At 45.1% G+C, this 20970-nt stretch overlaps 1 protein-coding gene across 2 annotated transcripts in view; it reads right to left on the reverse strand.

Annotated features, from left to right (window-relative positions):
• The window catches only part of PSTPIP2 (proline-serine-threonine phosphatase interacting protein 2), a 65227-nt gene that overhangs the window by 7097 nt on the left and 37160 nt on the right, over window positions 1-20970 (reverse strand). Inside the window, exons 5-15 of one of the 2 annotated variants that reach the window (XM_067545364.1) lie at window positions 16267-16373; window positions 15217-15279; window positions 14398-14496; window positions 13856-13901; window positions 12746-12825; window positions 10397-10495; window positions 9743-9839; window positions 9264-9348; window positions 8006-8040; window positions 7293-7350; window positions 1434-6920 (exon numbers count right to left, since the gene is read on the reverse strand). In XM_067545364.1, the coding sequence (XP_067401465.1) occupies window positions 7301-7350; window positions 8006-8040; window positions 9264-9348; window positions 9743-9839; window positions 10397-10495; window positions 12746-12825; window positions 13856-13901; window positions 14398-14496; window positions 15217-15279; window positions 16267-16373 (761 nt within the window). In that variant the 3' untranslated portion in view covers window positions 1434-6920; window positions 7293-7300. Of the gene's footprint in view, window positions 1-1433; window positions 6921-7292; window positions 7351-8005; window positions 8041-9263; window positions 9349-9742; window positions 9840-10396; window positions 10496-12745; window positions 12826-13855; window positions 13902-14397; window positions 14497-15216; window positions 15280-16266; window positions 16374-20970 lie in introns of those variants that run through there. The other variant, XM_067545365.1, reaches the window with a different exon arrangement.

The raw sequence follows: 20970 nt of genomic DNA on the forward strand, positions 1-20970 counted from the left end.
GGAGGGGCCTTTAGCAGTGCCCGCCCACTCCCTGATGCCCACCCCCAGTGCCTTTAGCGCAAGCCCGCCCATTCTCTGGTTTACAAATAGGACAAGGTTCCTCACTGAAGGCTCTTAAGCAAAGTAAACTATCATGGGCTAAGAGAGAAAGTCCTGTCATGGATCAGAAACTGGTTAAAAGATAGGAAACAAAGGGTAGGAATAAAGGGTCACTTTTCAGAATGAAGAAAGGTAAATAGTTGTGTCCGTCAGGGGTCTGTACTGGGACCAATATTGTTCAACAAATTCATAAATGATCTGGGCAAAGGAATGAATAGTAAGATGGTAAAATTTGCAGATGACACAGCACTACTCAAGATCGTTAAGTCCAAAGCAGACTGCAAATAGTTACAAAGGGATCTCACAAAACTGGGTGACTGGGCAACAAAATGGCAGATGAAATTCAATGTTGATAAATACAAAGTAATGCACATTGGAAAACATAATTCCAACTATATATACACAATGATGGGATCTACATTAGCTGTTATCACTCAAGAAAGAGATCTTGGAGTCATTGTGGATAGTTCTCTGAAAACATCCGCTCAGTGTGCAGCAGCAGTCAAAAAAGCTAACAGAATGCTAGGAACCACCAGGAAAGGGATAGATAAGACAGAAAATATCATATTGCCTCTATATAAATCCATGGTACGCCCACAGCTTGAATACTGCGTGCACATTTGGTCACCCTCTCTCAAAGAAAAGTATAGTGGAATTGGAAAAAGTACAGAGAAGGGCAACAAAAATGATTAGGGGAAGGGAACAGCTTCCGTAGGAGAAGAGATTTAAAAGATAGTCATCTCTTTTCCAAGCTGAAAAGTGCCAAAGGGGCGATGAGATAGAAGTCTATAAAATGTTGACTGGAGAAAGTGATTAAGGAAATGTTATTTACTCTTTCATAACACAAGGACTAGGAGTCACCCACTGAAATTTATAGGCAGCAAAACAAACAAAAGGAAGTACTTCTTCACACAATGCACTCTCAACCTGTGAAACTCTTTGCCAGTGGATGTTGTGAAGGCTAAAACAATAACACGGTTCAAAAAAGAGCTAGATAAGTTCCTGGAGCATAAGTCCATCAATGGCTATTAATCAGGATGGGCAGGGATGCAACACCATGCTGTGAGTGTTCCTGCTTGCCAGAAGCTGGGAGTGGATGACAGGGGATGGATCCATTGCTGATTACCCTCTGAAGCACCTGGCATTGGCCACTGCCGGAAGACAGGATACTGGGTTAGGTGGACCATTGGTCTGACCCAGTAAGGCCGTTCTTATGCCCTAGCAACTGCATATACGCCTTGTCCTTCAACAGCACACACAGGCAAGCTGACAGGCTACACTAGACAAACGGAGTTTTGATCACCTTGATAAAAGATGAACAACTTCAGACAGACACGTATCAAGGACATTTTATTAAATATTCAGAACAATGTTAACAAAAAACTGCTAGCTCTTAATTAACATGACAGAGATCATTCAAATTTACAAAAAATAATCCAATAAAACGCACAACTCATGACAAAGCAGCCCATTCAGCACCCATTTGTTATCATTTATAGCAGTGCACATCTTACTCAGCACAGACAAATCTCACCACACAGATAATTTACCAGCCAGGACTCGTTTTGTTTTCTATTAACAAAAATCAGTTCTGCACAAGTATTTTGTAAGGAACTCTCTGCAAACGAACTGTTCGGCTGCATTTTCCAGGCGATGAGACAGTATGTTGTTCTCTTACTGGGCAGCACATTTCTTCCCCTCTCACCACCATTCCAACAGAAGTGGACCCAGCCACAACGACCAACCAAATGGTTTTCCGGCGCACGTTAATCTAAGTATATGTGGTTCCTAAACTCTGCAGCAAGGTCTATGGACACAAGGCCTTAAAATCCGAGCCCTGCATGCAACAGGTATAATTCAAAGACCTTGGATGGAGTCTTTGAGGGATATGGCGTGTTAGTGTCTTTTGTCATTGGGCCAAAATCCTGGTTAGGAAGCCAACTAAAGATAGACAAACATAAGCAAAAATAACTTCCACAAACTTCCTTCAAGCTTTTTTTCTCTCCTCTACTGCAGTGGTGAGTGATGTCTTTGTGACACATTAACTGATGTCCTTTTCTGTACCGCAACAGCTAAGATACCCTAAAGTTTTTATTGCCACTAACTAACATTCTCTCCATCTGGGTCACACACTACAGATCACTTACCTGCCCTGCAGGTCTCTGTTTTAGATTCTGCATTGCAGTGGGAATTCTACTGGTGTCCATAAGAATTCACACACCGAGTACCAAAGATGCAATAGCAATTTGCGGTTCAGATAAGAGTTTTTGCCTTAGTTTCCAAATGAGTTTAAATTCTCTTTTCATTCGGTTAACAGCTTTAGTATAGAACTCAGCAGTCTCTGTGCTGCAAGTGCACAGAAAAATGCAGCACAACATTCACAAAAGGCTTAATTTGTAGAAAATGGACTGTTTCCACAAGCAGCTAGCAAATCTCATGCTTTGGGAGCATAATTATCCATTGAGAGTTTTTTCTGATGATGTAACACTTGTAACTCTGCCTCCTACTGCAGTGGCAGGGATGGGGGATGTTGGCTGACGGAATTCTGTGGCCCCAGATTGAAACCTCCCTTCTACCACTTGCTTGTGAAGTTTCACTTTAGCCCAGTTGTACTAATCTCTGAATAAATTCATTCAAGTATTTTTCCAAATTTGCCTCCATACTTTTACATACGATTGCCCTAATCACAACAATAAAAAGCTTTTACAATATCTACTGGCATTGATCACCCTTGTCATTTTTATCATTAAAATTTTGCAGTTTGAAATGGTGTGCCTTTCCCAGGCTCCTTCAGAAACTGAAAACATCAGGCTAGAAAGGAAAGTATTTCTACATGCCTAACTCCACCCTCATACAGCCTTCACGTCCTGAAAACCTGAACTCCATATTGTGTTGCTATTGGCTCTAACCCTTCCTCTTTTATCTAGGGAGTATTGACCTATTGATTTTGAAGTGCTTTTAGACACTCTCTAGGACACAACTCAGAGGGGGAGTGTGGCAGGTAAACCTTTATTTTTGGGAACAGCTTGCTTGCTTTCAGTTTAAGGTTGCCTGGGGAGAATATTTGTACTTTCACTTTCAGGACTGGCTTCTTTAAATCAGAGAGCAAACACAGTGAAGTAATCCACATTTCAAAAGTTCATGACGTTGCCCTGTGATGAACTTCACTCTGAACTGAAAAGACCCTTTTGAAAAGCACTTCGTAATTGGAGCCTGCTGCATTTATTTCAATCAACTAAATAAGTAACCAAGCGCTCTCCCCACTCCCCAGGACTGAGTTAGGTTCATCAGACGCTTTGGACGACTGACATGGGGCTTCACTTTAACCCCTCCATTTTTCAAGTTATGCATGTGACTTTAGCTGCATGACTTCCATTAAAGTTACTGCAAGTCATGTGCCTAAAACCCTGTGCACCACTTGGAAAGTTGCTGAGTAGCAATTTTTTAGGCACGAAACAAAATAAAACCATCTACTGCCCTGAGCCAGCTTGGGAATCCCAGCAAAGAAAAGAAGGTTCTTGTACAATATGTTTCCGAGTATTAACGTTACACTATGGCCCTGACCTTACAATACCTCCACCCCTAGTAATCTCGAAGGAAAGGTCCCACCTGGAGATCTGGGGTCAATTCCCTTTCTACAGCTTTTAGATGGAAGGAATATTTGGTCACTACTCATAAAGCTCTGTACCAATTCTAAATCTCATAAAATGAGGCTGTGTGGCCAAGTGGAGTGACTACAGGACTAGGACTCAGGAGATCTAGGTTCTAATTCTGTCTCTACGAATGAGCTGCTGGGTGACTGCAGTCAAGTTGCTACGCCTCAGTTTCCCCCCCGTCAAATGGGGATGGTGATACTGATCCCCTTTTTAAAGCACTTTGAGAACAACTGATGAAACAAGCTAGATGGTACTACTGAACATCTAGTCTTCTGTACATTTGTAACAATAAATGATGTATTTTCTAAACTGCACTTTTGTTTCTTTAATGCTCTGTGGTCTGGATTTACAAATGAAATCCAGATTTGATCAGCTTCTGGTATCATTTAAATAAGAGGTTCTCATCTTGGGGGTTGCAACCACTGAAACAGATATGGGGACTGTCACAAACAGGTGTCGGGGTCACAGTCATCTGATCCTTCCCATGCTGATAAGTGGGTAGGGGATCCCACCTAGATGGGAAGGGGGCCTAAGAGGGAAAAGAGTGAGAACCACTGTTTAAATGCAACAAGCATTACATCATCATTTTAAACCACATTAAAGTCACGGTTTCACCTGCATTTACTGAAACCTGGAGGATCAGTTTCCCACTCCCATCCCACTCCAAACTGAGGCAAAAGAAAAATAGAATCCACCCAATGGGCCATCATAAATGGAGATCCAGCCAATGAAGTTCCATACATCCATAGGTGTCTTGCCTGGAGTATATACGTAATATATGTGCTAGTGGCTACACATTTCAGAACGGGAAGGAAAGCAGAAATCCATACCGCAGCAAGCTCAGGGTCAGCATTGAGGTGTACTGGCAGAATGGCATTGGAGACCCAGGACTGGAAAAGAGTAGACAGGTGTGCTGCATTGGAAAACTTGCATCCAAGGCCCAGCAGAAAAACAATACAGGCCAGCACCTCCACTCTGCCATGACCCACGCTCAATTAATATTTAAGATGGATAGCTGTGAGGAGCATTGACAGAACTATTTGGGGGTGGGAGGGGGAGACTTGAAAGAGTAGTGGGCTGAGTGAGATCCCAAGGGAGGGCTATGTAGGAGGACTAGGCCTGAAAGAGCAGGGAGAGGTTAGATCAGGAAAAAGGTGCAGCGGCAGAGCCCTGTAAGCTTCCATGCCTCCTGCCTGCACACTGTACTTCTGGATATAACCCACTCTGTCCAGGCCTTGACATGTAGGAGCAGCAAACTCTCCTCGCACATTGAAGTCTATTTAGAGCTTATAAAATTACACGTTCGGCACGCAAGCCTCAACTCTGAAATGTTTATACATTTTTTTAAAAATAATCTACAATATAAAATTATAGCGGGATATTTAAGGGACTTATTTTATAAGACAACATATTTCTCCGCGTGTCTATTTCATGTAGATCATTAAAATATAGCAGGGCAGAATTCAAATCTCACTTATCACATTGGGGACTTTCCCACACAAGGAAACAAAGCAAAGCTCCTGAGGTTCGTCGATGCCCCCAACCACAAAATTGCGCATATCTCAAGCTGAGGAAGAACAAGCAGTTTGATGTAGAATCGTCCCTGTTGGTCTAGAAGAAGAAATTAAACATGTAGACTCTCACACGAAGAGCCACACACAAATGTGCAGACTTCATCCGTGTCTGTGCATCTGCATCAGAGTAGCAGACAGGTAATAGCCCATGGAGATGGACATGAAGTCTGGGGAAGTTCTGGTCCGGAAATGATCTTTGCAGGCCAGCCACGGTTAGTTTGCGCTTCAGTAGAACTAAAGACCCAGACCCCACATCATTAATAACAAATGGGAATTCTGCCACTGACTGCTATGGGAGCAGGATCGCATTCCAACAGGGGTGGGGTAGGGAGGTTTGCTAAGTGGAGACAGGAAGAGGCAACCAGGAAATATTATTTCTTTTATTTCCAAGCGTATTAGATAGTGGAAAGCAAACGATAAAAGAAGCAGTTGACAACATCCCTTAATTGTTGCTTCAGATGGGCAAACCCTCACAAGGTTCTGATTCTGGGTCCAGTTCAAACCATGCCCCCAAGAGTCCAGCAGCTCACGCAAATTAGCTTGATTGGAGTTAGCCTGCATTCGACCGATTCTGCAAAGTGGCAGGAAGCTGAACAGTGGCAAGCCCTGCTTCCTGGAGGGCCAGCTCGTGTCCTCCAGTTATTCAAGAAGAATGGAGGGGTTCACCAGCAGAGCATCAGCCTAACCCGAACTGCAAAGATAGTTGTGTATTGAACTGAGTCACAGTAGAACAGGGGAAGGGAGATAGATATCTACTGAAGGGGCATAACTTGTTCACCTTCCTCTTGTAAGAACTCGTTATCGAAGTCAATGGACTATTCGTGTAATCCAAACAGGCTCCTGAAGTGTGACAGACAGAGACAGGATATGAATCAACTTCTTCCAACATCACAGCTTAGCCTGGAGCAAATGCGCAGTGTAGCCCGATAAATACCTCGAGTTCTAACTCTCGAGTTGCCGTGATTCAACAGTCTAATGAGGACTCCCACAATTAGGGCCAAGCTATGATCTTCATCACACTAATGAAAATCAAGTGTAACAGACCAAAACCTGGCTGCAGGTCTTACTCCGACCTGTGCGCCACATGCACGCTCCACCATGCCCAAAGCCTTGCACATGATTCCCATTGGCAGCACTATGGTGGCACATGTGAATTCTCAGTCGTCATGTTGAGAAGAGATTTCTTTTACTTAAAATCCTTTAGAGTCTTCCAGACCGGTGTTGAGATTTGCACATCACAAAGAACACCGGGACACTAGCACCGCCCCATTGATATGGGAGATTCCAATGGATCAGCGAATATTATTCAAAGCTTCAATGTCCTCCTTTCGGACCTCGAAAGCGGGACATCAGGCCATGTCATTTGTCATCATGAAGGCAGAGGGATTTTGTTGGACCTTGTGTGGATCCTCCAAACATACAAAATAATTACCCTAGAATTTCAAAATATTTTTTAAAAGAAGAAACAGCTCCATGCTGTATCACTGTGCCCAATGCAGGAGTTGCAACTGAATACGCGGTCTCTGACGGGTCGATCAGATGACTAATGTCTTGCACTCAGTGGTACTGATGGGCAAGGAGCTTTGAGATCCTAGAGAAGCAGATGGATATTGAAAAAGTCAATATTTCAGTGAAAGAAATGTAGACAGAATCAAACAACGATGGGAGGAAAACAACTTGCTAGATCATCCAGTCGCTCTCCCAACCAATGCACGATTGTTCCACTATTGCACTGGGTAGTGCTTTTGTAGTGTGGCTTCTAAAACACCAAATGATGAGGAGCCATGTGGACCCTGCTGGCACGCACTAAACGTTGCATTGACATAGTACTGTTTGAAACTGGACTACATGAACACACACTAAGGATCTCTCAGGGTCTCTATGAGGCAGTCAGTGCACGACACCTTACTGGTGTGGATTAATGCAGGCCCCAAGTAATTCCTCTCCGAATTAAAATACTTACAGCTCACGCTAGTGATGTATTAAACTGTAACCATCGATCGTAGCATAATCAGGGTCACCTGTAAAACAGAGATCACAAGAACAACACCTAGCTGTTATATAGCACTTTTCATCCATAGACCTCAGAGCACTTTACAACAGAGATCAATACCGCTATCCCCATTTTTACAGATGGGGAAACAAAAGCAGAGAGAGATGAAGTGCTTGATCTAGGTCACCCAATAGGCAAAGCCCAGAATAGAACCCCAGAGATCTCCTGAGTCCCAGGCCACTGCCCTATCCACTAGGTCAGAGAGCAAACAACAAAAACCCCAGCTTTCCAAGTTGCAGCCTTCAGGTCTAGATCTTGTTTTTCCTCAGAGTTCAGAACTGTCCATATCCAGGACTTTGATTTGAACCTTTTGCTGGGTGGACTCCTGGCCCCACTGAAATCAGTGGCAAAATTCCCATTGGCTTCAGTGGGGCCATGACATCATCCTCTATTTCTAACAGAAACCGACAGGTGCCTGGAGCAATGTTTTTAGAGAGATCAATGAGTAGAATGACTGGGGGGGACCAGGAGAATCAGGCAAGATCACCAATATTTACATGGGAGTGGAATTACAGGCAGACTCTGTCAGAACCTGCAACACTTGCAGTATTTAAATAGAAAGAAGATTGCACACTAAAATGCTTAAAAACGTGTGATTTCTAGAATGGCTCATTGCAACTCACCTCGCTCACTTGCAGGGATGGGAAATGGCCCCCTCCTACACAAAAAACAAACAAGACAACACTTGTCTCCTTGTTGCTAAATGATCTGATTCTTTCATATTATTGAATTCTTTCCGAGGTCTAATTCAGCCTATTCTATTCACCCGCATTTCCCCTAGATTGCAAATGCCGAGAATTTTGGTTGGTTTGGGGTTTCAAAATGTGCCATTATTTTTTAAACCATCTGAAATGTCATTGGCAACGGAAAAGAAGCAAGAACTAGGCAGTCCCTGTCCCACCGGAACTTAGATTTTGTGGTGGGAAGAAAATTGGTGGTTGGCCAAAGCCCTTCACAGTGTGAACGGTGGGGCTTCACACACAAATGTGCCGTTGTTTAGACACTTCAGTAGTCCAACCCAAACTATCAGAGAGTCATTACTGTGACTGACTCCTCCTGCAAAGAAGCCATGGACATTAGTCTTCAGGGAACAGCAGTGAGAACAAGTTTGTTCTCAGATCCCATGGGTGCTCCAGGGCTCAAGCACCCACGGGGAAAAATAGGCGGTGCTCTACACCCACCAGGGCTGGCTGCCGCAAATCAGCTGTTCGGGGTGGCACTGCCACCACCATGACTCAGCTGTTTGGGGCGGAGGCGCCCCAAACAACTGATTCGGGTGGTAGTGTCCCGAATGGCTGATTTGCACGGACAGCTCTCACGGTGGCCCCGTGCCCCGCCTCTTCCCCCAAGGACTCATTCCACATCCGGCAGCATCCACCGGCAAAACCCAGTGAGACTTGGCACCACAGCAGACCCATCCTTCATTCATAGCCCAATTTCCCTCTTTGGTCAGTGGATTCCCTTGCTCTCCCCATCTCCCAATGCAGCTGATTTAGGTTCTCTCCTCTGCCCACGTAGACATGTGCTCTTAGATGATCCAGCCCTCCCCGGGGAGAAGGGAGCCATGCAGGGAATCCAGGAGGGTTTTCAGCAGCAGGGATGGGCTAGGGAGCAATGGAGGTGGTGAACCGGTGCCAAAGATCTCAGAGGGTTTCCATGAACAGAATGGGACTCAACCCAGGCAGAATTCCCAGCCTGCCCTGCCTCCCTGCTGACACATACTCCAACCTCCCACCAACTTCTATGAGACTCTGAAATAGCCTACCATCCAAATAGTTCCAAAAGACTTAAAGAAGCAACACCCATTTTTAGCCTATCGGTTTCCAATAGGCAGGCCACTGCTTTTATTATTTGGTTTGTGTTGGGTTCGTTTATTCTTACCTCCCTATCCCAGGTGCTGGGGCCTGATTTCTTGTTGGAGTTGCATTTCTTTGTGTGTTATAGTAATTTTCATAGACAACAGGAGCTGGGGAATGGAAACAGAAGTCTGTTGTAAACTGTAGTGTTTTTATGAGTGATTGGCATGCAATATACAGCACCACATTTGCACAACAGCAGATGCATATTCCTTCTTCAGATCAGTTCCTTCCACGCTTAAAAAGCTGGATTATTAAAAGCCAAAGCCTACAGAAATGAGGCTTCAGCTCTCTTAAGGGCCTGGTGGCAACTGCCTGCTAGCCCAACGCAAAGATGCCAGTCTAGACCCAGGCTTCATTTTGAGACCAAACAGAACCAGAACCATCAAGTTCACTTGCTTTCTGCACCGAGCTTGGTTTAATAAAAGCCACACATTTGCGAGAGCCGAGAAGCTGTACGGTATGCTGATGTCAGCACTGCTGAGAAAACCTACAAGCAGTTACCTGGGGGCATGCTTCCTGTTTTACGGAAATTTACGAAAAATTCGATATCCTTCTCGATGCTGCACATTTCTAGACTCTTTCGGATTTCTTCGTACTTCTGTTAAAAAAAAAAACAAGTTTTTTTAAAAGCATTAAGTGCAGAAACAAACATTCACTCCTCTTTGTAGAAGGAGAAAGGATGTCATTTGCAAGATGTAAAAATCTTGGCTCCATTAAAAGCAATAGAGGCTCTGCCGCTGAATTAGTTGGAGCCAGGATTTCATTCAAATCATGTTCCACATTATTGACTGGGTGTTTGGTATTGTGATGGGCTGGATTGTCTATGGGAATATCTACACAGCAAAAGATGTACATAGACTACCTAGGGAAGTGGTGGAATCTCCATCCTTGGAGGTTTTTAAGGCCTGGCTTGACAAAGCCCTGGCTGGGATGATTTAGTTGGGGTTGATCCTGCTTTAAGCAGGGGGTTGGACTAGATACCTCCTGAGGTCCCTTCCCACCCTCATCGTCTATGATTCTACTCTACCAGAGCCAGCTTGAATACAGCTAGTGCAGGTAACAGTAGCAGGGAAGACAGTGCAATGCGAGTTAAGGACCTTCCCTTTCCACTCGGGAGAGCAAAGATTTGGAGCGCCTTGGTTTTGTCGGGCCTACCTCGTCACTCTGAACGCACTCCTGAGAGAGCTGGTTAACGTGCAGCCACACTGCGCTGCGGAAGCAACGTATCCGTTCGCACTCCTGGGTCTCAAAGAACTGCAGAGATACAGGGAGGCAAGTCAGGATATGTTACCAAAATAACTAATGGCCACGTTCTCAGCTGGCTGGGATTAATCTTGGAAGTTAGAGAAGGAGAAGACATACATTGAGGCCACCTCCTGATGAGCCATATTGAACACATACTAATGCTTTGTCGAGTCCTGTTTTCAGATGTCTTAAGCAATGAGGTGACCTGGGGTCAAATTGCATTTCTTTTTGGCATTTTGGCCTTAATCTCTCCTCTGTGGGGGAGTCCATCCAACCTTTGTGGGGGGCTGGACTTGGCCTAATGAGTCTTTTCCATCTCTAACTGCTACGATCTTTTATTCTCTATCAGAAAAATAGATTACCAGCCAGCAACACAAATTGACACTTTTTTATGGTATATTTTACACCACTAAATGGTAGTAAACAGAAGCCTGCTCAGTGGGGCATCAAGGCAGGATCCACCAGGTCCACTGGTCCCAGCACTCTGCTCCATCAAGGTTTGCACATTTGCTGAAGGGACTCCCCTCCCCTTCCCTCACCCCCAAAATGGGACTTCAACTTTCCCTCCTGCCCCATCTCTTCCACTCCCCACCAGAAATGAGATCATCCTGCCTGCCACATCAAATGGCCAAAAGTTGCATGCTATACTGAAAGGGGAAGCTCAGGCATGTTATTGGGTCCTTTTGCACCATGGTGGGAGGATTGACTCCAGAAGCTGACACTTGCGGACTATGGGGAGGCAAGCCAGCTGGCCACTGCACTATTTGGTCACCCCTGGATTTGGGGATCCCAGACCACTGCTCTCCCCTCTACACCCACACCCACATCCATCCTTGGGTCATTCAGATAGGCATGGAACATCCTGGATACTCCTCAGAGCCCAAACTTTCTGAAGTCCGCTCTTCCATACGTATTTGTTCCATCAGGAAGCGTTCTTTACATGTTTCCACTGATAACCAGTCACCTTTCGCCAAGAGCACACATTTAATCAGCAGTAACTTTTGTAGTGGACGCAAGGCAGAACTTCCATACTTAGCGTGCCAATCATCAGAGCCCAACCAATTTGAGGAAATGAATCTTCGTTTCCCACCCCTCACGGTCAGCAAACAGGTTTTCATTAACCAGAGCCATTGACAAGTTTGGTACGGGTACAGCACATGCAGGCAGATCCCTATACAGATCCGTCCGGCCGTTTCATTTTAAGAAACCAAAGCAAAATGGAAGAACGTGCAGCGATATTTTCAGAAGGTGTTAGCGCTGTTGGGAAATGGACTGAGCTGAACTCATAACAGTGCCTCCCTTTTAGAGCACTTTTTATCCATAGAGTTCAGAGGACTTTACAAAAGGAGTTCAATGGCATCATCCCTATTTAACAGATGGGAAACTGAGGCAGAGAGCGATGATGTGACATGCCCAAGTGGCAGAGGAGGGAATAGAACCCAGCCGCACTGCCTAGGACAGCAAATGTAATATATTGATGCTGAAGCAGACGTGACAGGACCACAGGCGTGTCAGAAACCTCAAGACAACCTGGTTGCTGAACAAAGCAAATTGCATGGTCTTATTGCTGTCACCTTTGTACTTTCGCTGAGGCTTGACAGCACTCCTTGTTAGGTTGTATCTTACTTTGTACTGCAAACCGCTCAGCCAGGGACTTGTGACCGGATTCTCCTCTCACTTAGCCTGGTGTAAAATCAGGAGTGACTCCTACATCACCATAAAACATACATCAGGGAGAGGAGAATCAGGCCCTTTCCCTATAAAGCACAGCATGTATTTACAATGCTAGAGAGAGATAAGGATGGCACCAGACCAAGAGTCACAGCTGAGTTCTGTCCCCAAGTCTGCCAAGAACTTCTTGTGTCCCCTTGGGCAAATCATTTCATCTCCCTGAGCCTGTCCATTATTTGTATTAAAGAATTTAATGTTCCATCCAGTAGATGGCAGAACTGTACATACAAACAAGCCAACGCACTAAATTGCCACTATTTTGCAACCTTGCACTTTAAGGTTTCCCTACTTTTATCTTTCCCTACTTTTAAATGCCAAATTTTGGAGCTTTGTAACCAGAAGCCAAGAGTTAGGGACATGCAAGTTTAATTGGGAAGTGTCTTAAAGCTTTACCAATAAGGAAACAGAGGAGGCCAACTGCGGTCCCTTACTAGCATTGGCAGTGAAGGAAATGAAATCCCAACCTCAAAGATAGACTGTTCCAGCATTAAGACCCTTCATTATTTCTAGAATGGATGGTTGCTTTACCTCACAAGCTTTGGTGTGTTCATTCTGCCATTCTTCCCTAATCTTCTCAAGCGTGTTAACATTCTGCTGATAAATCCTGTCTGTTAGGGAAATCCAACAGCAATTTGATCACATGTATAACACACAGGTCTGGATGTATGAAAGACCGAGGTAAACAATTCTAAACACTGATCAGAATACTTTGGGCCCTGGTTTTAATCTGGGTCTGGAGCATGTGTAGTGAGTTTCAAACTCATTTCAAAGGGTCATATTGTTTAATTACAATGTAGAGACACTTTCACCTAGGAAAGCTAAGATATTTCAATCAGTTCTAAGCAGCAGCTGCTCTTAAGTATGAAAAGAAAATAATTAAAATATTATATTTTTATTTGATTATTGTTATGCCATATTATGACATGTCAGAAGTTGTAGTGGATATTAAGCACTACTTCTACTGACGCATCATGCAATAATGTAATAAAAATATTCCAAACGCAAAATACTAAATGAAATTTTGAAAGTCCAAAATTAAATAACAAAATTTCAAAACAAAAAATTCCCAAATTCAGAAATTCCATTTTGTGGGAAATTTCAAAAATCTCTTTTCATTTTGAATCAGTACAAAAGGAAATTTCAGATGTTGAAATTTCCTGCAAACTAAGAAATTCCAAATTTCAACCGGTTCTAGTCCTGACAATGATGCACAAACAAAACTCTGAAATTTTTCAAAACAAACATGTTCCAAAATGGAAATATTTTTATTTCAAAATATTTTTTCTGCTGGAATATTTGTCAGTCGAATGAAATGTTTTTCAGATTACTCCAGTTTTGACAAAAATGGCATTTTCCATCAAAAAAGTTTCAACTAAACATTTCCAACCAGCTCTAGCTGGGACATTGTCTCATCATAGGAGACAATGAGCCATCAAGACATGACGTACGTCTCCTTGGGTCAAATGTATCCAGTGTGTAACTGTGCGACCCACTGTTTTGGGAAAGGAAGGTCTATGCCAGTCAACCCAACAGAGAACTTGTGTAATGGGTTCTCCTCCACCCTATCCCCTACTAGCAGTCCCCACCCTGTCCCACCCCCTCCAAATGTCACTGATACTCCACGTTACCAACACCCACCAGAATCTTCCAGAGCTGACTTGGTCTGAGCCAACTTTACAAACAGCTGAAAAACAGGAAGATAAAGGGGTCATTGTGAGACAGCAGCTCAACTCCAAACACTGCAGAGAAGGTAAGGTTGGACTTCATTTCTATCCTGCAAATCCATCCTTATCCAGCAGGTGAAGTCAAACCATTTCCCCACCAACCCAGATTTTTAACCCTGAGCTCTGAGTCAATGATCCCTCACCAGTGGCTCAAATCTTCCACATTGGCTGTCAACCATCAGGCCTTTAGCTAGCTACCAAGCACCCAGAACCATCTCTGAACTCCTGGAGCTTCTACCAGCAGAGCCTCCGTGCAGTGAAAGGTGGCTCTCCTGTGCAAACCCAACTGCAGGATCAGGGTCCTAGTTTGGTAAGTTTCTTAGAAACTGCAGCCGATATCTTTAGTTCTAAAATGGTATTTTGTTCCTGGAGGTGATTTGATTGTTCAAACCTGTAAGGGGAACAGTACCTACAGTAGACCAGGAAAACTGCCTTCCAGTCACCCTCCCTCGTTACCTTTTCTTGTTGCTTCTGTGTTACAAGGTTTGCATTGCGGTGCACGGCCTGTTCTGCTTCATCTTTATCCCTGCATCGCTGCTCGTACAGTCTCTTTGCCTAAGAGAGAGGTGGGTATGTAAGCGAGTAGGAAATGCAACACACACACACACACACACACACACACACACACACACACACACACACACACACACACACACACACACACACACACACACACACACACACACACACACACACCCCCTAACCTGTTGGATCAGTTCTTGCATTCAAGTTAAATCAATGCAACTATAGGAACTGCCATATACGTTACTGGAGCTTTAGTTCAGTATCCTGCCTCTGGTAGCCCCCAACATCTGACGCTTCAGAGGAAGAAAAGCCCCTCAAATGAAGGCAGCCTACTATGCAATGCTGTGTATGTGAGGAAACCTTTCCTTCCTGATCCAAGATCAGTTTATGCCCTGAAGCATGAGATTTGATCACCCTCATCACAGCCTGCATAACGGCAAGTCGCCCCACATTCATTTTCCTTCCACATTCTTTGCATTTGCTTAGCAGCTCCTGTCCTGAATACCACTCGCAAGGTGCAGGAAAAAAATACAGTAAATACACAGAGCCAAAGACAACGAAAGATTCGGTGGCTTATTCAGCGTCAGCACTTGGACACAGAACGTGTGCTCATGCAAATGCCATTACCACTGTTTAAACCATTCAAACACAAAATCATTGTAGGTAACTCAGATACAGTGTTATATTTCTAACATGCCTGCATGTTACAGACCTGGGGTCTGTAAGAACCAGATGACCAGGGTCGCCTACCTCCACTGTTTTCTTATACTGCAAATTCTTGGTTTTATGAATAGCATCCATTATGAGCTCTATCTGCAAGGGGAACAACACCTGCATTAGTGCACCATCTGGCCCAGGAGCGCTGCAAGGGAGAAAACTGTTGATGAGCTTAGGGGGTAAGACGTTCACCTTGGTAGGTTCCCAGTTCAAGTTTTGTCTTTTGTGTGTCAGACAACATCTCAGCAATGGGAGACCAGCAAGTCTTGTGACGCTATGTTACATCACATGACTTCAACATCCTCCCCCAGGCCTGGCAACACTGGTGAGCCCTCAACTTGAACTATTGTTAGCCTTCCTTTTACAGAGGGCAAACTAAGGCACAGAGGAGTTACATGGGGTGGCCCAAAATTCCACAGGAAATAGAGTCAGGAATAGAAGCCAGCTTTCCTGGATCCCACACATAATACAATCCACTAAGGGTTTGATTTTCAGATGTACTCCAGCCCTCAGTGAAAACAAAGGCAACTGCTGGGTACTGAGCATGTCTGAAAACCTGCCCACAGACCACAGCTGCCCCATTAGAAGCAACTGTACATTGTAAAGATCACTCGCCAAGATGTGAAGTTCAGGGAGCAGAAAAGGCCCCAGGCGCAGCTTTCAATGGGATGAAAATACTAAAACAATCTTTATTTCCTTAAAAGGAGCTTAGGAACACAAAAACAAACACACACAGCTTGAATGGTGAAGTTGTAAATCGCCACCCTGATTCACTCCAATACAGTTACAGCATTTCAGAGTGAACTCTGGACTTCCCAAAGCAGCAGGGAGTTCATGGGTGAGAGAAGGGGCGGGACAGAGAAAGAAAACCCTTGCCCCAGCAGACAGTATATACACTGAACAGGAAACTTCGCACACGTGCAAACTTTCACAGCTCCGGGCCCCAGGGGTAAAGCTAAGGAACTGGCCTTCTGGGGTCATGAAAGATCCCATCGCACCATTTGCAGAAGTCAGATTTTAAGCCTGCCATTCTGGCCCAATTCCAGCTCACAGAACCACATGATGACTTCCCAAATTCCTGACCTTTTTCTGATGAAGTTTTTGCTTTTCCCTGAAATCCTCCATCTTCCTTGCCTCTTCCCGGAACATCTGGGCCAGCTGGATGTGACTCTGCCCTACACCATCTATCTCTGCAAGTAAAATAAATAAAATAAAAACAACATGCACGCAAAGCCCATCTTGACTGGAGTCACTTGTATTATCTAACACACAACGCTTATTGGCATTTCTAATACACCTTCTCTAAGAGTTTCAACTAGCACCAGGTGGAGTTCTTCAGGCAAATGGAAATCACCTGGGATGTGGGAGACGGGTTCAAATCCCCCTCTGCCTTATCTGGAGAAGAGATTTGAACTTACGTCTCCCGCAGTGTACGTGAATGCCCTAACCGCTGGGTTATGGGGTAGTCTAGCATGGGGCTCTCTCCATCTCCTGTGTCAAAGCTGTTCTACTGAGTATAAAGTATTTAAATACTCACTATGCCAGAGAGAGAACATGAGACTATCTCAACAGCAGGTGGTTAAAGCACTCACCTGTGGGACCTCAGTTTGCATCCCTGCCCCATCCTAACTGCTGGGCTAACGGGTGAGATGTTTTGTGAATCTAGCTCTTTGTTCCCTTTGCTGTTATGTGGAAAAGGTGCCTGGAAATGAACTGGTTCATTTTGGATCAAACAAAGCATTTAGTTCAACCCAAAGTAAAATTACTGTGGACTTCTTCAATTTGCTGAAATTTTTTTTGAATTTTCAGATTCGGTCTGAATTTTTTGTTGTTGATATTTTGGGAACTGCCAGCAAACTGAAAAAAAATCAGTTATTTGCCCAACTCTAGCTGCACCATGCTTCATACACATCAAGCCCGAAAAACACCCATCACGTAGGTCCTCATATTAAACCCACTTTACAGATAGATAAACTGAGGCACAGACACAGGCAAAGTACTAGCTTTAGGACTCCCATTGATGGACCCTGAATCAGAAAAGAAGACACTCAAGGTTGGTTTCATTTTAATATGAATCCTCTTGACTGGGTATGGCATGGTCTGGGTTTAGAGGCCATGGAGCTTACAGATGAAAGTTTTGTGGTTCTCCATTTTGTCCCACAGGACACTATATACAACCACACCCAGAACTCCGACAATTGGCAGTTTCTGCTCAAGAGAGGCCTGGGAGTGGAAGAGTCGGGGATGCAACAGGTCAGGATCAAGATGTGCTGGCAGAATTTTGTGGGAGATAAGACTTTAAACCAGTGATACTCAGACTGCATCTCGCGAGCTGCAGGTGGCTCTCCTGCGACTCTTTGCAGCACATGATATTAAACTGATTTAATTATTATTTAAATTATTAACCAGTCAGGATGCTTTTACTATGTTATTAAGTTATTGAGTTGCATTAATATATATAAATAGAAAATGAAACAATGAATTCACACAATTGTGGCTCTTTTGGATAATGATGATCGCTATTTTGGCTCCTGAGCCACTGAGTATTACTGCTTGAAACGGATGAATAAAAAAGTGCAGGGCGTACCACAAAGGCTGGCTTTTAATGGACATACTTCACCTTCCAGAATGTGATTTACAGTAGAACCTCAGAATTACAAACTCCTTGGGAATGGAGGCGACCTGGGACTCCATTCCCGTTTTGCAACACATTTCAAAATTTCTGTTTTGGTTCTGAATCAGAATGAAACCAAGTTTTGAAATATCATAAACACCCACAAAACGGAGTTCCTGTCTCTGCCCTGCTCTAACAGACACCAGATGGCTCGTTCTTCCTCCGCTCATGCAGTAAGTTCCTTTTCTTTTGGTGCCAAGGAATCGGAGCTCTAACTCCATGGATGCCATAGCATGCCGAGCGACGGCGGTGTGCAGAATAGTGGCAAGTGTGCTGTTCCTAGAGCGCACTTCCGGCAACACTATGGTGTTATCACCTTCTTTTCAGCCTCTCTCATGTCTAACTCAGCGTGGGTGTTGAAAGGCCAGCATTGCTATTAATGCGCCATTCACTTCCTCCCTTTCAGATTATCTGCCTGAAAAGAAACAGTTATCAAAATAACTGCTCTGTCCGCCTGCTTTAAAATACACTTCAGGACCCTGGAACTGCATTAGTGGCTCTATCGTGCCAGTTACTTCTAATTAACCTCAGCTGTTTTTAAGAGACAAGTTTGTCTCTTGAAGGGTCTTCTGAGCTCTCCAGGAGTGGTCAGAATGTGCATAGAACAGAGCAGTGTGAAGTACACCATGAACCTTCCTGTAGCGCCCAATAACATTACTGTTCCGTTCTCCTGCCTTTCCCACTGGTCTGACATCACTGACGTGGATGGAGTTACCCCAGATTTTATACCCTTGTAAGTGAAAGGCCAGTCAGGCCCATTGTACACGCACAAAAGAAAAAGAACTTAAAAGCACACAGCACGAGAGCCGGCGGAAACGTGGGGTTCCCAGCTCACCAAAAGTTGTGGCACTTGGGAGGTTGGTTTCTCTGCGATTGGGAATTTACTGACACATTTTGCTAAGGGACAAACACTGACACCTGGCCTTTGGAAAAGGAAACATGTGAAATTGACATTCTTGTCCATTTCACCACTGCTGGTCAGGGAGGGCAGCCCAGGGAGCCAGCTGACCCAAGCATCTGAAAGCCCTGGACTCCCCAGCCCGGGGCATCTGTATGGCCAAGCTGCCCCAGAGCCACAGACACTGGATGTTGCTTCCACGAATTCCAGGCTCCCCGGTCTGCGACAGGAAGCCTGGAAGCCAGGGCTGGAGCCGAGGGGCTGGAGCCGAGACACATCTAGAGGCAGGGTTCTCAGGGCTTCCAGACTCCCTGCTGCGGAGGTGGGAGCCAAGCTGATGCTACAGCCACAGCAGCAAAGGCTTTCAGACTCCTGACTCCAAGCAGGGAGCCTGGCAGGCCTGCCATGGCGAGGCTGCCCACAAGCTGCAGCCAGAGTCAAGGCTCTTGAGTTCTTGACTCCCCGCTCCACTGCAGGGTCTCTGGCATCCCTGGCCCCAGCCAGGACTCACACGGCTGCTAGACTCTCTGTCACAGAGTGACCTGACTGGGCCCTGAGCAGTCCACATGGTGGGACTGTCCCAGAGCTCTGGCCCCAGCAACAAGGGCTTCCCAGCAGCCCACCTGGAAAGCAGGCAGTAGAGAGCTCCCTGTGTCCTCATGAAAGTTTTATCTGATCTGTAACAGAGTTGGTCAAACACGTCAGTCCACTGAACTGTTATTTTCCAACTGAACTTAGGTTTCCATCACCACATCCCCGACCAGCTCTATTCTGCGTTTGGCTGTAGTCTAACTAGTCTCTTTGATATGCGAAAGGAAAGCTTCATATCGGCGCCTGCCGTGTTGTTGTAGCCGCGTTGGTCCCAGGATATTAGAGACGAGGTGGGTGAGGTCATGTTTTTTACTGGGCCAGCTTCTGCGGTGAGGGAGAGAGAGAGAGAGACAACCTTTCCAACTTACACAGAGCTCTTCTTCTCATGTCAGATCAGTTGTTTCTCTCGTGTTAATCACTAACTACCACCACAAGTAGGTTCTCTCTTTCTACCACCGGACTAAGCAATACAATGAGCTGTTACACACAGGGCGATAAGGGCTAGTGCAAGGTGGAGAAAGACACGAAATATTTGGACCACAAGGGAACAACCGAGCAGAACCACAAATGTAAATGCATTTAAGCAGCAGGAGATATGGAGAAGAATGCAGAAGTGGAAGGCAACAGTGGAGTCATTTTGCATCCAACACCACTACATCTCGTCCAGGTCCCTTCTTAGAATCCTAGCATTCCCATCAAAGAAACTGGACACATCACAACTTCAAACAGGGCGTGTGGCAAACCACATGACTCACTCAGGCAGCCCATTTGCTTTGTCACATCCCTGCTCTTCCCCCCAGTGCTTCATCTGACCTGTTTAGATGTTTAGCTTCTCAGGGACCCACTATGTATAATGCAATATATACTGGGGGGGGCGGGGGAGAGAGGCTATATCATGGAATCACAGAGTTGGAAGGGACCTCAGGAGGTCATCTAGTCCAACCCCTGCTCAAAGCAGGACTAACCTCAGCTATATCATCCCAGCCAGGGCTTTGTCAAGCTGCAGCTTAAAAACCTCTAAAGATGGAGATTCCACCACCTCCCTAGGTAACCCATTCCAGTGCTTCACCACCCTCCTAGTGAAAAACTTTTTCCTAATATCCAACCTAGACCTCCCCCACTGCAACTTGAGACCGTTGCTCCTTGTTCTGTCATCTGCCACCACTGAGAACAGCCTAGCTCCATCCTCCCTGGAACCCCCTTTCAGGTAGTTAAAGGCTGCTATCAAATCCCCCTCATTTTTCTCTTCTGCAGACTAAACAAGCCTAGTTCCTTCAGCCTCTCCTCATAAGTCTTGTGCTCCAGCCCCCTAATCATTTTTGTTGCCCTCCGCTGGACTTTCTCCAACTTCTCCACATCCTTTTGTAGTGGGGGGCCCAAAACTGGACACAATACTCCAAATGCAGCCTCACCAATACTGAATAGAGGGGAATGATCACTTCCCAGGATCTGCTGGCAATGCTCCTACTAATGCAGCCCAATATGCTATTAGCCTTCTTGGCAACCAGGGCACACTGCTGACTCATATATATAACTAACACTGCATCCATCTGACTGCAGTTTTAGGCCATTCACTTCATCTCTCTCTGCCACAGCTCCCCTCTCTGTGAGCCAGAGATTACAC

This window comes from Emydura macquarii, unplaced genomic scaffold (genome assembly GCF_026122565.2).
Source record: "Emydura macquarii macquarii isolate MOO-44397 ecotype Brisbane River unplaced genomic scaffold, CSIRO-AGI_Emac_v2 contig_1045, whole genome shotgun sequence".
NCBI lineage: Eukaryota > Metazoa > Chordata > Testudines > Chelidae > Emydura > Emydura macquarii.